Raw genomic sequence first — 16645 nt, forward strand, 5'->3', positions numbered from 1 at the left:
AGCGCCTTACACTTCTGGCTTTGACCCAGTAATGGCTGTTTTCATCTAACCAAGTTTAACTTGATATCAAATGCACACTCTTATAGGTCGATTAATTAGATTTTCACGCTATCCTTCACAAAAATTTACTTTATGCAAGGTGAAATATTCATTAATTGAGGCCTTGGTTGAGTTCCCAGTTGTTACAATGAGCGGTTGTTCAAACGAAGCCATAACAGATGGGTCTGGTTTCATTCTTGTCGCTCTGAAAACACGGACACAACACATAGCCTTACAAACTTCCAGCACTTCATCATCAGTAGACGACACTATCAATATTACATTAGGAGATGATACAGTTAACTTTATTCTTGTTTGCTGCCAGGTGGTTTAAAGTAGAAATGTTTCACAAATCATAGCTGATAAATGATTACATCAAATTAACAGGAGAGGATAGAAATAGCTTTGTGTCCATTTACGCCACAAGTTTCTGGTTTGTTTGTTTGTTTTTATTTTAAATGCATAACTAGCATATACTTCACTTACAAATCACAAATTATTTACATGCAATGGTGTGGATAAAGAAAGTTTAGAAGATGAAGGTTGTTCAAGAGATGAAATAAAAATTCATCTGTTTTGTGTTGTTTGTCTATGGATTGTGAAGTGAAGTCAAATATCATGATTCAGATTTGGGGTTTGTTTGTTAAGACTTAACAAACTAGGGGTTGTCTTTAGATCACTGCATTAAGGGTATTTATTTATTTATGACTTAAGGTGGTCTCGCCATAAAGTTTTGACCCAACATCCCTTAGTAGTACTCCGGGCCTACAGTAGTAGTGTAATGTGCACACTTTATTTTGCCTATTTGGCAAATATCTTTCCTGACTAAATTAATGCACTGTAGATTATCCTGTAAAAGGATATAGCGAGTGAATGTTTACAATTTGTCAATGACTAAAAAGAAGGCGACTCTAAAACGATGTCCTTTTCAGGTGGTTTGAATGCAAGTCCCGCCTTTTGGGACGTCACCAGAGAATCATTGGGGTTTTCAGGGACATTATTTAAAGGAGTAGCTCTTCGCTCAATATTCAGACACCTCTGGAATATCATCCGTAAAGGAATTACTATTTTGCCGAGGAAACTTCATCCTAAAGGTTATCTGTAAGTCGGATCTCATTTGAAATAGTTGATGGTGTGTGGCTGTTTACTGCATGTGTGTTGTGTATATGCAACCCACCTTTCCTTTATTCTCTCTCTCGCTCGCTCTGTGAGAGGATTAACTGAAGTATGCGACAGGAACTGTTTGTGATGGATGTGTCTAGAGAGATTATATTCTCATCTCATTTCTGCCTGCAAAAGAAATATAATACACTTAGATACAAGAAAAAACTAAGAATATACACAAAAGAAAACTTTCAGGAGTCGGTAACTTTATAAATAAATGAACTTTATACTTTATTTCAAAATGAGGTGAGTTTATTCCTGGCGTAATGATCCTTTGTCTTTACAGATATCTTCATTAACCATGTCGTTGTGGTTTGCTGTACTTTATGTATTAGGTAGGTGATTTATTAAGGAGTTAGTCTGCATTTAATATATGTATTTTAGTATTATTGTGCAATGATATACAACTCAGTCTTTTTCTTGCACAGGTCTTCTGTCTATAAGCCGTTGCACTTTAGGCTCTGAAGCAAATGGTAATTTTTTATTACTCTTTTTATAAAATATAAGCAATGGACAGACATTTTGGAGTGTTGTGATTTTTTGTATTTTTAAAATAAATTATGTAAATTTATTTTAATTTAACAAATTACTTAATTTACATTTTTATAAACTCTGGTAATTCGGTTGTTTGCTTTGTTATTCAGCTTTTTTATTTTATTTAGATTTATTTTTGAATTTTTAAGTTTAGCTCTGAGACACTTATCCTAGATATAGTTATCATTCATGTTCAAATGTTTATTTATTTATTTATATATACTAAAGCTGTAAAATGTCACTCACATATGGGGTACATACAAATGCACTTTATATTGATTTACCTCATATATGTCTCAGTTCCAACACCGATTACATGTGGGACCCGGGCAGCTGATCTACCAGACACACGTCAGCTGGTGCTCTGCCCGGCAAACTGCTCTCTGTGGAGTCTGTCAGTGTTCGGTTCAGGAGTTTATGCCTCAATTTCCAGCATCTGTGGAGCTGCGATACACAGGTACAATTTTCACGAGAATACTGACATAAATGAAATTCAGCAAGAAATATTAGAAAAAAGTGCAATGAATAACTAACAACCAAGAAGAAAGATGACAATGCACTGAATGAAAACTTTATTTTTGTAGTGAAAAATTGTAGTCCAGTTACACTCTTAAATCTAAACTATCAAATCTTTGTTGGATTTTACAAAAAGAATACAAAAATGTTAAAAAGAAATTGCTATTTCGTTTCTCATATTTAAAGGAAAGGTTCTTTGAGCGAAATCAAAACAATTTCTTCTATGACATCACAGCAAAAAAAACCTTTAAGAACATTTATTAAAAAAATGTATGATGTGTATGATATATGTTGATGTTTTCTTATCTTTTGGTTTTGTCATCACACAGAGGAATCATAGGTCAATCAGGTGGACCTGTGGAGGTTCACGGACTCCAGGGCAGGACAAGCTACCTCAGCTCTTATGCTCACGGTGTCCAGTCTCAATCTCTTGCACAATGGAGTTCATCTTTTACTGTGGCCAGTGAGTGGAAAATTTGTGATTTGCATCATTACAAATGTACATTCACATATAGTGCATGACATTAAACGGTTGGTATCTTATTCTAATTGATTTATTCATTGATCATAGGAACAATTAGCTTGCCTTTGGAAGTGTCTAGCAAAACCAGCAGTTCTGCCACGGCTGCTTCTGGAACAGGTAACGTGAGGAAATCAGATGACGGAGGTTTATTTACATCTGTAGTATATACAGTACTGAGTATCCGAACTTCTCCTTTACAGCCAAGAAACCAGTTAAAGTCCCGAGGAAACCTCCTCCTGCAACACCAAACAGAGGTCTGTATGACTACATTCCTGTTTATTTACCAAATATGAAAAATGATTTAACGGTTATGGTCATGACTTACAAGATTCTCTGTAAATGGCAGATTGCCCAGTGGATATGGCTTTGCTGCTGGACAGCAGTTATAACATTGGACAGCGACGGTACAACTTGCAGAAGAACTTTATAAATAAACTTGTGTCGATGCTAAAAGTTGGATCACCGGGACCTCACGTAGGAGTGGTGCAAACCAGGTAAACATCTTAGTATTTACCATATATGGTGGTTTTGTTTGCCAAAATTTTAATACATGTTTTTTTTTCTTGCAGCGAGAGCCCTCGAACTGAATTCTACTTGACAAACTACACTACAGTCAAAGACTTGTCTTTTGCCATCAAAGAGATTCCATACATTGGGGGCAACACAAATACAGGTTTATAGCATAACATTTAATACACATCTAAAGGAATGTTTTGGTGTATTAATTGTAACCCAAACTTTGCTAGAAAGGGGCATTGCATCAGAATATAGCGATTTATAAGCGGCAGAAAAAACTTTTTAAGGAATTATGCCTGAATCACCGCCTGTGGCCCTTAAACAACTGCTCATTGTTCAGTCTTTCACAATTAAATATCAAGTAAAGCCTGGTTAGACGAAAATAACCACTGCAATCTCATGGCAATTTGTATGTGTTTTACTAGATGGTTAATTATATTAATTTATACGACCACATTCGTACATTTTGAACCAAAGTTGGTTCAAATTAACAAAGTAGTTACCTGGTTTCCTAAAATTTTGAGTTAATTGAACTTAAAATATTAGTTGATAACAATTTTTAAACAACTTTGAGTTAACTAATATTTTTAAGTTGAATTAACTCAAAATCTTTTTTTACCCGTGTCGTTGTGGTTAGAGGTTTCCTTATTGTTTTTTTAATAATAATTTTACAATTTACTTTTACTTCAATCTACAAATTCATTCGATGTAGTTAACATCTGAAATGCGTACCATACGAATAACCGTGAGATCAGGCTGAAAAAACATTACTGGGCCAATGCCAGAAGTGTAAGATGTTTTATAATGTTCTAAAGAAAATTATTAAGAAAAGATTGTTGGGTAAAATATGGATAAACTCCATTGTTTGGCCTAAACAAATCTTTGCTGGGTTGTTTCAAACCCATGGTTGGTCCAAATATTGACATTTTCATGTTAAATCAACAGCTGGGTTTGTCCGTTTTTGACCCAATGCTGGGTTGAAAATAACCCAACATTTTTTAATTTGTAAACATTTAAGATGCCTTGCTCCTTGGCTTTAATAGTATATTATAGTAAAAAATCTTTTTAGTATTTTAAAGTGGTTATCAACCACATTTATCATTTATCTATATTGTTGATGAAGCTGGATTTACTTAACATGGAACATTTTTTTCAAACACCTGGCATTAGTTGAATAGGATGTTTTAAAGATGCTTCGTCAGACTTGAGCTATTGCCTTTTGCACAGGTAAGGCAATACTACACACTGTGAGGAACTTCTTCAATCCGGATTTTGGCGTGAGGAGAGGTTACCCACGGGTCATCGTGGTATTTGTGGATGGCTGGCCCTCTGATAATGTAGAAGAGGCAGCGGTTTTGGCCAGAGAGTCGGGCATTAATGTGTTCTTTGTGTCTGTGGCCAAACCTGCACCCGAGGAGATGAGTATGGTGAGCGAACCAGACTTCATGAGAAAGGTGAGATGATAGGGAAAGAACCTACACGTGCATAAAAAGACTCGTTTTTTTTCGAAATTGATTTACACTTCTGGTGTGTTGACAGGTGGTGTGCAAAGACAACGAGTTCTTCACCTTCACCATGCCCAGTTGGTTCGGAACCAACAAGTTCGTAAAGCCCCTCGCTCATAAGCTTTGCTCCATCGATCAGATGCTCTGCAGCAAGACGTGCTACAACTCCGTGAACCTGGGCTTCCTGATCGACGGATCCAGCAGTGTAGGCGATGGGAACTTCAGGCTAGTGCTGGAACTTCTGGTCTCCATCGCACGCAGCTTCGATATCTCAGACATCGGATCTCGCATCGGTGCCATCCAGTTCACATACGACCAAAGGATGGAGTTCAATTTCAACGACTACACCACTAAAGACGATGCGTTGAAGGCTCTGCAGAACATCGCGTACATGAGCGGAGGCACGGCCACCGGAGATGCCATCAACTTTGCTGTGCGCAATCTCTTTAAACCTCGCACGGGCTCTAGCAAGAAGTACCTCATAATCATCACTGACGGACAGTCTTACGATGATGTGAGAGTTCCAGCTATGGCTGCCCAGAGAGAGGGTACGTTTATTTTCACCTTAAGAAAAGATACTAGGTGAATTAATTGTTATCTGCTTGATTCAGTGTATGGAAGGCCGTATTGACCATGTGCATCTTTTTCGCAGGGATTACCGTGTATACCATTGGTGTGGCTTGGGCTCCGATGGAAGATTTGAGGGCCATGGCGTCCGAGCCCAAAGACAGCCATGTGTTTTTCACTCGAGAGTTTACCGGCCTGGCGCAGTTTCATCAGCCCATCGTGCGAGGCATCTGCAGGGACTTCACAGAGTTTAATTAGGGAGTGCAACTTATTTGCGAGAAATTGAAAACATGGGCAAAAATGGGCGAGCTTAATTATAAAAGCATCATTTTTATTGTCATATTTGGCTTTTCTTACATATCTTATTTAGAACTGAAATAAGACCAATAATGTAGTTTTCGTATTTAAATGAATTGTTCAAGGCAGGGACGGGATGATTTTATTCCTGTGGGAAAAGATTGCACGGTAATGCAACATTTGATCTTAAATTGTATTTGAGAACGCATCACACAGTATTTTTACATCAGCCTCTCAGTAATATGGAAAATATGTCATTATTTGTGATTTGTAATCTTTGCGATCCTGTCGACTACGCCAAAGAGTTTACTGTAACAAAAGGCTCTTTTATATTAACTTTGGGAGTCAAGATTTGATTCATGCAAGGTTGTGCAAGATTTCTGAACAGCATTATGAGGAGGATTTGCAGTGAAACAGCATCCTCATGTGCATTCTGTTGGAAGTACAGTTTTTATGTATCATTTTATAAATTTGCTAATTCACATCATTACATAACTCCATCTATGTTATATAATAAATACAATATGGTCCTTCCGAGGGGTACCAATCAATAAACATGCACTGTAGTACATGCACCACTTTTTCATCACACGTTCACAATGTCTGGAAATGTATTTGATTAGCTAGCAATTTTGATCATATATTAAGCTACACCAGCGCACCTTTCCCATATGCATGCTTTACTCTCACATAAAGACAACACAGGGAGGAGGGGGCATCAGACTGCTTGTACATTTGTTTTTAATTTATTACTTTCCTCTCAATAAAAGACAAGGTGTTTTTACAACTGACCAGCTGTCGATCAAACATATATGAAATCTACGCTCACACCCGCTGAGCATCTGTAAGGCCACTTGACCTAAAGTTAATAATAATAACGCAAGACAACAGTAAACATTGAAACAACACTGTCATCAGCTCTCATCTATGTAATGTAGCAGAGGTCTTGTTTCATCTTCCCAAATAAAAGCACAATCTTTATTAAAATTCAACGTCTATCACTGATTGCATGAATTGTCAAGACAAGGGGGTCATGTTGCATATACAGATACACCATTTAATATTTATTATAGACATTTTATATACATTTCTTTTCAACAGTTGTGTTTCGCTTTGTGGTACAATCTTTAAAATCTGTTGATTGGTAGCAAATCAAAAAAACAGAAAACAAACAAAAACTTACAAAACTCTTCAAACTGAACTTGTGGAAGACTAGAAAAAAATACTTTATTGTATTAATCATGCATTACACAAACAAAAGGTCTTTTGTTACACCATAAACTGCATTGTTTCTTTAAAAAGGTTGAGACAGAAAAACCAAACCAAATATTCCAAGTGTGATAAGTTTTCAAATCCCTTAACGTACTGCCGAACAGCTTCATGAGGTCAATTTAAAAACCATAACCAAGAAGCTGTTTTGTTTAAAAATAAAACATTAATATTAATCTATACGTTTGCTTATTTATGAATTACAAGATCTTGTCGGTTTGCAACAGCCCATCTATTGGTTACCAATATAACAAAGGATAAGACTATTCACAAACTAAAAATAATAAATAAGCCAATTCAACTCAATTACAGTAAGGTGTACAAAAACATCATCATGTGATGCTGCCGTTTATCTGTAAATTCCTAAAAGCTCTCAAGAGCACCAAGCATTATGTTTCTACTAGTGTACAGTAGGCATGGGCCGGTATAAGATTCTGGCGGTATGATAACCTTTAGCAAAAATACCACGGTTTCACGGTGTTACGGTTTTGCCATTGCAACACTAAAATGTGTTATTTTTTAAATGCCAGGTAAAAATAAAGCCTTTAAATTATAACATGCTTTCAAAAAATATATAATATTTTTGTAATGTATATTAAATGTAAACATCAAATCAATCACATGACTTAATGATTTAATGAATTTTGTATAAACACAGCTCATACCTTGGAGACGGTATCACAGAATATTTCAGTGGTTTTGAAACCTTGACTGTTTAAAACCTCGGTATACCTTGAAGCCGGTAATCGGCCCATGCCTAGTGTACAGTCTTCATGTTATGTGATAAAAAGGTTAAAGTAATGTCACATAGCGGTAATGCAATAGGGCGGCACTCATCCAGAGACACGAGACCATTCATTAAAGAGAAACGAAGGATAAAACGAAGGGTTTGATGGGGATCAGTCCCTTCTTTTTTTTTTCTTAAAAAAAAGGGATTTTCAGCGGTTTACGACAGTCTTTATTTATATAAAATTGATTATAAAAACTATACTTTTTTTACACAAACATGAAACAAACTCTAAAGGTATGAATTCCGAGTTGAACTGTATTGTTTTATTGTTCGCTACATTAGGATGAGGAAGGTGACTTAGATTAGGGTGTGGTTTATGGCTCGCCGAGGTAGGCGGGGCTCCGGTCCAGGTGACAGTCGATGGCTACCTAATGATGAACATGAAAACCACTTCATGGTCACTGAAGCATACCTACAGGACACATTATCAGTTCAGATCAAAACCAGTTAAAAGGCTACAAACACTGGCGTCCGGCTTCGACTTACAGTAAATTACAGATAATGTTTTTTAAAACCGATCGAGCACTCCACACTGGCAAAAACTGAACGTCCCCTCTTGGCACCTGGTATCGTTGTGTGCGTGTGGTGAGTTTGACAGCGAAGGTTGTGGTGGTGGAAGCCACTTCATTGTAGTGTGAAAAATGCTACTCTTGTTACACAAGGCAGTGAAGCAGTCCGTTTCTCTCCGTCTTAAAATTATGCCACGAGTCAGGTGCGGATAAGGGCTTTTTATACAAACACTTTGGCCAGGGCGTCGGCTCCGGCACTTCCTATGTACGCCTTGGATGGATGGAAGGCAACGTCGTATATGGCCTCATCTGACTTTTTCCTGTGAGCAGTTACTTCCTGTACACAAGTCTTACTGTCCAGGTTCCACAGACGGATGGAACTGTCGTGACCTGACGGATGGTGAAAAAGAGATGTTAAAGTCCAAGCTTAATTAAAAAAGGTGTATTGAAACATCTTCATGAAAAGGTAAAGAAGTTGCGATTTGTGAAACAGCTTTAACATATGAAAGTTTCCACACTGCGACAAACACCTTCTCTGCAGAATGCAATAAATCCGCTTAACCAATCACAGAGCACCATTCCACGCATTGTAAACAATAAGGGCGGTACTTTGAATACACACAGAATCCTAGTTTTCCTCATCTAATTTGTGATCAACAAACAAACAAAAACAATATAATACTTTTGATGGCATTGATAAACCTGTGTTGGTTTTCTGTGGCGGGGAAGAATGCAAATCAAAATCGAATAATTTACATGAGAGGCACTCGGACAAAGAAAAAAATGCAGACTGTTGTTTGTTCTCACACGACAGCATCAAGGTTCTGTCATGCTAACACATTGACCCCAGGGGATTTTATGAAAAACTTTCCATTATTTTACGTGAAGTGAACAAATATCGAGCAGGAACAAAACATTTTACAACTGATCGCTGTCAATAAAGTTCAGCGACGACGTACCAAGGATGACAGCAGCAATGACAGTGTTCTTAATATGACAAAGTAAGTGTTTTGATTAATAACATTTTTTTAATCAGTGTATACCACTAGTCAATTAAATGAATATAACATGAGAAAGATGATTGCATATTTATATATTGATTGAATAGATTTATAGCATTTTTTTTTAAAATATGGATTTATTGCATTTTTCGGAAAACATCAAATTATGGATTTTATTTTTTTATAACCTAAAGATGCTATGTGAAAGTTTGTAACAGAAAATAGTGGTTTTCATCTTGTCACTTTCTTGGTATAGAAAACACATTTTTACCCAAATTAGTCAAAATGGATTTATTGCGTTTTGGAACTAAACTCTTCATATAAAAGTGATCCCATATATAAATATTTTATTAGAGATGCATTAAAAATGTTGCATTGATGTGTTTAGAGTATAAACTGAAGCTCAACAAAAGCTCATGCTTTACACAAGACATATGTGCAAAGTTTACAAAGACAATGACTACAAAATATTACCACAATAAAGATTAAACAAACATTAATAACAAATAAAACTGCACTCAATGGGGCGGTTTTCCGGACAGGGCTTATCCTTGTCCTGGACTAAAATGCATGTTTGAGCTGAATTAATTTCAAAACACCTTGTACTGACATATCATATATAATGTTAATCTGTAATACCGCGATTATCCAATATACTTACAAAAAACAAGCAAAAAGATTATTTATTAATTTTAAACTCTGTGTATGTTTTGATAATCATTCTGAATCTGAATCTCTCTAACAAAATTCCTTCACAAAAATGCAATTATTTCAGCTATATATATATATATATATATATATATATATATATATATATATATATTTGAAGAAAAATACCCATATTTAAGAGTTTATAAGCCGAGAAAAAACATAGATAGGATGAAACAGGATCTTCCTGTATAGTTTGTTTGTTTGTTTGAAAGCAGATGGTCTGTTGTTTCATTTGATATATTTGTATGTTTATATATTTTAAGAAGATTTTCAGGAATCTCTACAGGACATCGGCCCTCCAGAATCAAAGCTGCCCATCCCTGATCTAAACACTGTCTGGAAAACTGGCCCATTATGTCCCCACAGTTTTTTTGTTATATTTTTTGGTACAATGCAATAAACCCTAGATTTCCTAATACAGTGTGGTTTACCTTTTTGCCAAACTATTTTGTAAAATAAATGGCTTAAATGTTTAGTGTTTGTCCATTTGGTATCATTCACCCATATTTTGATGTTTTAATCTAACCTGAAGGGGCATTAAAAGCAAATTTTGGACACAACTCTATGTGTTGTATATGAACTGTACACCGTTTTGCATCAGTGTTTTGATGCCGAATGTTGTTGGTCACATATGAATTGTTATAAACAGGCTGTTTATGTCACGTGTTAATCTAATAGAAGTGAATTGAACTTACTTCCTGACATCAAGTAGATGCCATTTGGATCTATAGCCAGACTAGTGACCGCATCCAAGTGAGCCACCATTGCATGGATGACTTTACCTGCACCGAAATAAACAGATGATGTAAGACTTTACATGAAATATCAAACATTAAGCATACTTATATTTTATTATATACACATTTCAGTCTGTAAAAACCTAGCTAAAGTCATTGTTTGGGATTAACTGTGAAAATATAACCTTGATATCTTAAATATTCAGGAGTAAGTCATGTCAAAGATTAAAAATAAAATTAAACCTTGATGCTCCAAATCTCATCATTAGTTTATGAGACTTTAGCCTGGATTTCACAGACAGGGTCACATATAACTAAGTATAAATGATATGTCCGTGGGGTACTACGATGCCAAACATTTGCATTTCTTCAATTTACTAACAAAACAAATTATGCTAATATAAAATGCCAAACATAATAAAATAATTATGTGAAACACTCACCTGATTTATTATCAAAGAATTTGATGTGTCTATCCTCATGAGCAGTGACTGTGATTGGCAGGGTGGGGTGGGTGACTACTTTATTAATATGATTCCCAAAGGGAAGAGCTGCAACAAAACCAAGGAGAGTATATCCAGTTAGATTACTGAAAGCCATGAGACTTACAAACTCGACTCTTTAATCACCAGGCTACGACTGTCCATAGTCAAACTAGAATGAAAACTTTGATCATGAAGATTGTAATGTAAAAAAATTAACGTACCACTTTCTCCCTGTGCAGAAAACACCACAATGGGCTGAGATGTTTCCAGATCATAGATGACAGCATCTCCTGTGTTGAAGGACGCCACCATATGAGCTGGATCACACCCACTGAAGTTAATGGATGTGGGCATACCATGATCTGGAATTCAGAAAAGAAATAAATTGGTAATCAAATAAACCAAGCATTAATCTCTTACAGCATACTACAAAAAAGAGATTTCACAAAAAACCTGAAACAATTACAGTTACGCATTTATAAGCAAACATTTAAACTAGTGATGCACCGATGTATCGGCCGCCGATATTTATCGGCCGATTATTGATGAATTTGAAAAAATGAGTTAATGTTGTTAATAAAATAAATGCTGAATCGCAAAAACCACCTTTGAAGGTTGTCATGCTGTCGTATTATATTTGTTTTAGCTTAATTTGTGCCTCTCTTATTATGTTGGTCATAATAACCAACTTAATAACTTAAATTTACATTCGGGTCCAGTCGGGTTTGACCCAATTGCCTCTGGGTCAGGTTGGACTCGGGTCTAATATTCTCTGGTTTGTCTCTGGTTGGGTCTTTATTTTTTTTTAATTATTATTATGATTCGGGTAATTTTCGGATCGTACATTTCTTTGGACCCGAGAAGATCTCTAGTCCAGGGTCACATTTTATTAAATCAATAAGGTTCTTAAGGCCAATTCTGTATCGTGACTAGGGAGCTTGGTATTACATTTGGTATGAAGATGTGTTTTCGTCAATCGGATCACAAGTGGACGAGAGAGACACATCACATCAAGTTTACACCTGGTATATGAATCAGTCTCATTTGTTCACTTTTGACCGCTTTTGTCCAGATCAGCTGCTTTAGTTTTATCAATGAAAGGCTAAAAATAGTGATGTACACCGCATGTTCGCGCCAGAAGTCAGAAAAGACGTAAAACATTGTGTTCAGTACAACAGATTAGATAAATAGGCGGTGTCCTTTGGCTGTTCGAACACATTCAACCACATGTGCATTTACACTTCAAAAGCAATCCGATCAAAAGGGTTTTCGACTACCTCTGAATGTGGTTGAAAGTGGTAAAAAGTGGACAAACTTAAAACATTTTGAACACCGTTTACACCTTGCATTAATGACGTCAACTTGTAATCTGATCGACGAAAACGCATGTTAATGCCAAGTGTAAACAGCCTCATGGCTGAAGGGGTTACTACGCTTCGCATTGTGCCTAACAATGCCATTCAGCTGTGACTTATTTCACGACACAGCACATCTTCCCGTACCTTATTGCTAACATTTAACTTTTCAAGGTTTTCCTCACCTCTATCCAAGTTGAATGTGTTAAGACACGGTGACTTCTCCTCAGGGTTCCACAACTTGATCGTCCCATCAGCTGAACAGGAGAGCAGCCGGTGTTTGATACCACTGTAAGCCAAATCCCAGACCGCATCACTGTGACCCAACAACGTACCAGCCAACACGCTGGGATCTGAGCAAAACATAGACAAGGATCAGCTGATATGATCTCAGTGGTCCCAAACATCAGAAAATGCTTGTGTGATTTCTTCTTTCTCTCACCGTACGTGTCGTAAGGGTCTACATTTGAGCTGGGGATGTTCCAACACTGTATTGTTGAATCGATTCCACCACTAAAACACTGCTCACCATTCGAGGTCACAGCCAATGAGAGCACAGGTCCGCTACAGTGAGCAAACAAAAAATAAAAACATTAAGAAGTTTGCAGACTGACCTTGATGTGATATCTAACACAAATTATATTTATATTAAGTGTGTCCAGATACTACTTGAAGCCAAATACATATATGTAGGGGACAGCGGGGCACAACCTAACGCTTTTTGGTTTTGGCTCTAAAATATTTAATTTTTTACACATAAGCACACACATCTTTGCCACAAATAAACACTTAAAGTTTGTTTGTGGGACCTACTATTATCTTACAATTACACCAAATGTGTCAACAGTGCAAGTTACAGTGAACCATGTGTTAGTTTGTGCCCCGCTCACCCCTACATAAATAGATAATTAATGCACAGTCATTATGTTTTAGCAAGTCACTTTAGGGAAGTCTCGCCACTAGGCGACCATGTTTGCAACGCCTCCGGGTGGTTATTTCAGTCATGCAAGACTTAAGTCCTATCTACTTAAATGGGGAAACACAGACATCTCTAAAATCATGTGCTAAAATAACATATTTTCAAACATAACAGTTAAACTGTACCACAACTTTTGTTACTTAAGCGCAAATTTTGCTAAAACACCTTTTTCGATGTCGTTTCAGCTCCTGCGCATATGCACAGGTTGGCCAAGCGCCTCACGTGACTCTGTGCAGAGCCCCTCCTCTGCCAGTCTTTATCGATTGATGATTGGTTCGTTTAATTGGAAGGCGGGACTTTTGTGACAAAATAGAGTCCCATTATTCATAGTTATAGCAGTGCTCAATCTTGTTATATACAACCCCAAATCAGAAAAAGTTGGGACACAATAGAATATAAATAACATATCAAATGTTAAAAGTGAGACATTTTGAAATGCCATGCCAAATATTGGCTCATTTTGGATTTCATGAGAGCTACACATTCCAAAAAAAGTTGGAACAGGTAGCAAAAAGAGGCCAGAAAATGTAAATGTACACATAAGGAAAAGCTTAAGGACTAATTTGCAACTTATAAGGTCAATTGGCAACATGATTGGGTATAAAAAGCCTGTCAGAGTGGCAGTGTCTCTCAGAAGTCAAGATGGGCAGAGAATCACCAGTTCCCCCAATGCTGCGGCAAAGACGAGTTTTCAGAGTTTCTCAGAGAAAATGCAAAGAGTTTGAAGTTATCATCATCTACAGTGCATAATATCATTCAAAGATTCAGAAAATCTGGAACAATCTCTGTGCGTAAGGGTCAAGGCTGTAAAACCATACAGGATGCCTGTGATCTTCGGGCCCTTAGATGGCACTGCATAACATACAGGAATGCTACTGTAATGGAAATCATAACATGGGCTCTGGAATACTTCCAGAAAACATTGTCGGTGAACACAATCCACCGTGTCATTCGCTGTTGCCAGCTAAAACTCTATAGGTCAAAAAAGAAGCCATATCTAAACATGATCCAGAAGCACAGGCGTTTTCCCTGGGCAAGGCTCATTTAAAATGGACTTTGGCAAAGTGGAAAACTGTTCTGTGGTCAGACGAATCAAAATTTGAAGTTCTTTTTGGAAAACTGGGATGCCATTTCATCCGGACTAAAGAAGACAAGGACATCCCAAGTTGTTATTAGCGCTCATTTCAGAAACCTGCATCTCTGATGGTTTGGGGTTGCATGAGTGCGTGTGGCCTGGGCAGTTTACACATCTGGAAAGGCACCATCGATGCTGAAAGGTTTATCCAAGTTTTAGAGCAACATATGCTCCCATTCAGACGTCGTCTCTTTCAGGGAAGACCTTGCATTTTCCAACATGACAATGCCAGACCACATACTGCATCAATTACAATATCAAGACTGCGTAGAAGAAGGATCTGAGTACTGAAATGGCCAGCCTACAGTCCAGATCTGTCACCCACAGAAAACATTCGGCGCATCATAAAGAGGAAGATGCGACAAAGAAGACCTAAGACAATTGAGCAACCAGCCTGTTTTAGACAAGAATGGGACAACATTCCTCTTCCTAAACATTGGTCCTCCTCCAGCTGTTCCTTATGTGTACATTTACATTTTCTGGCCTCTTATTGCTACCTGTCCCAACTTTTTTTGGAATGTGTAGCTCTCATGAAATCCAAAATGAGCCATTTTTTGGCATGACATTTCAAAATGTCTCACTTTCTACATTTGATATTTTATTTATATTCTATTGTGAATAAAACATAAGTTTATGAGATTTGTAAATTATTCCATTCCTTTTTTACTCACAATTTCTACAGTGTCCCAACTTTTTCTGATTTGGGGTTGTACAATATCTTCGGTATGTACATAAATTCAAAGATATCACAGAGTTTCTGTGCAGGAGCAATAGCAGGTATAAACATGGGTCTCAATTACAACCATTAGGTTCCAACCCACCTCCTAAACAACAAAAAATGCTCTACTGAAGTTTCACAAACTAAGTTTAAACTGAAATTTGAGATCTGTGTGCGCTGTTGTTTGAAACACTGGTAATGCTCACCACCCAGAGGAACATATAACTGTGAAAACACATTCTCTGTAGAGTGATGAATCACGCGTCACATTCTGATGGATGATCTGAGATCAGGACATGCCAAAACCTTTTTGAATGCATAATGCCATTAATCAAGTTTAATGAAGGAATGATGTTTGGGGAAATCCATAGTGCATGACTTGGAACGACAAACTTAGTATTCACTTCTGAGCTCATTTAGGCTTTACTTCATGAGTGAAACCAAAATTTCCCCAAATCGTTTTCATTAAAGGTGCATTGTGTAACTTTTAGAAAGATCTCTTGACAGAAATGCAAAATTTAGTTACGTATATTATAATTAGTGTTGTATAAAGACGTTTAAAAAAATAGTTTTTATTACCTTAGAATGAGCCATTTTTATCTACATACACCGCAGGTCCCCTTACATGAAAGTCGCCGCTTGCTGCTGTCATGTTTCTACAGTAGCCCTTACCGGACAAACTTCTTTAAAAAGTGCACGTTTTGTCACTACGTTGATGTGTTTGTCCTGTGGTGGCTACCGTAGCTTCTCTATTGGTTTTGAAAGGGAGGGAAACCTTTTCCGAATTGTGAACTGAAAAATCACCTCATGCGAGCCTGAAAACTTTTTTGCAATATATGGGAGTTTTTGCGAAATTGATGTGTTTTCATTTCCTGTATATGTCAATTTGTGCAATTTAAAGGGTAATAAAAACGCAGCCACTATCACCAGTAGATGCCGCTAAAAATCTACACAGTGGACCAAACATAACAAAACTTACACATAGGATTAAAGGCATGGATTCAATACTCACGTATGCCCTCTAAATGTATATATGGGCTCCACATCAAAAGAGGCACTTCTGCAAAGCAGAGATAAAAAACAAGTTCAGCCACGTTTATTGAACCGAAAAAATACAAATTGTTAACAACACTATTGGGCTCGATGGCAACATGTTTGCTTTATTATATCCTATATTATTACCATTTAAATCACTAGTATTACTATTTAAATCAAGCAAAATGATCTAATATCATAACAATAAAATAAATTAATATATTAAACACAGTACTGTGCAAAAGTCTTAGGCCATCATG

The 16645-nt window shown here is 36.8% G+C and overlaps 2 protein-coding genes across 3 annotated transcripts in view; one reads left to right on the forward strand and one right to left on the reverse strand.

Moving 5' to 3' along the window:
* Positions 1-1037: 1037 nt before the first annotated feature.
* Positions 1038-6196, forward strand: coch (coagulation factor C homolog, cochlin (Limulus polyphemus)). Its single transcript, XM_065288296.2, has 12 exons — positions 1038-1140; positions 1490-1538; positions 1632-1676; positions 2038-2194; positions 2583-2716; positions 2825-2893; positions 2977-3030; positions 3123-3270; positions 3346-3449; positions 4520-4746; positions 4832-5345; positions 5450-6196. Exons 2-12 carry the CDS (start codon positions 1505-1507, stop codon positions 5620-5622), a joined length of 1659 nt encoding a protein of 552 aa, XP_065144368.2. The 5' UTR covers positions 1038-1140; positions 1490-1504; the 3' UTR covers positions 5623-6196.
* Positions 6197-6692: 496 nt separating this feature from the next.
* strn3 (striatin, calmodulin binding protein 3) overlaps positions 6693-16645 on the reverse strand; it is a 40001-nt gene continuing 30048 nt past the window's right edge. For both annotated transcript variants that reach the window (XM_065288295.2, XM_065288294.2), the window contains exons 10-17: positions 16363-16410; positions 12961-13082; positions 12704-12871; positions 11385-11525; positions 11122-11229; positions 10637-10723; positions 7688-8619; positions 6693-7330 (exon numbers count right to left, since the gene is read on the reverse strand). In XM_065288295.2, coding sequence (XP_065144367.2) covers positions 8450-8619; positions 10637-10723; positions 11122-11229; positions 11385-11525; positions 12704-12871; positions 12961-13082; positions 16363-16410 — 844 coding nt within the window. In that variant the 3' untranslated portion in view covers positions 6693-7330; positions 7688-8449. The remainder of the gene's footprint in view (positions 7331-7687; positions 8620-10636; positions 10724-11121; positions 11230-11384; positions 11526-12703; positions 12872-12960; positions 13083-16362; positions 16411-16645) is intronic.

This window comes from Paramisgurnus dabryanus, chromosome 17 (assembly GCF_030506205.2).
Source record: "Paramisgurnus dabryanus chromosome 17, PD_genome_1.1, whole genome shotgun sequence".
Lineage (NCBI taxonomy): Eukaryota > Metazoa > Chordata > Actinopteri > Cypriniformes > Cobitidae > Paramisgurnus > Paramisgurnus dabryanus.

Bases quoted from the DNA above. Each gene is read 5' to 3' on its own strand.
- coch (XM_065288296.2), top strand. From the start codon at position 1,505: ATGTCGTTGTGGTTTGCTGTACTTTATGTATTAG. The intron at 1,539-1,631 runs GTAGGTGATTTA...TTTCTTGCACAG, and splicing joins TGCTGTACTTTATGTATTAG to GTCTTCTGTCTATAAGCCGT. The intron at 5,346-5,449 runs GTACGTTTATTT...TCTTTTTCGCAG, and splicing joins TATGGCTGCCCAGAGAGAGG to GGATTACCGTGTATACCATT.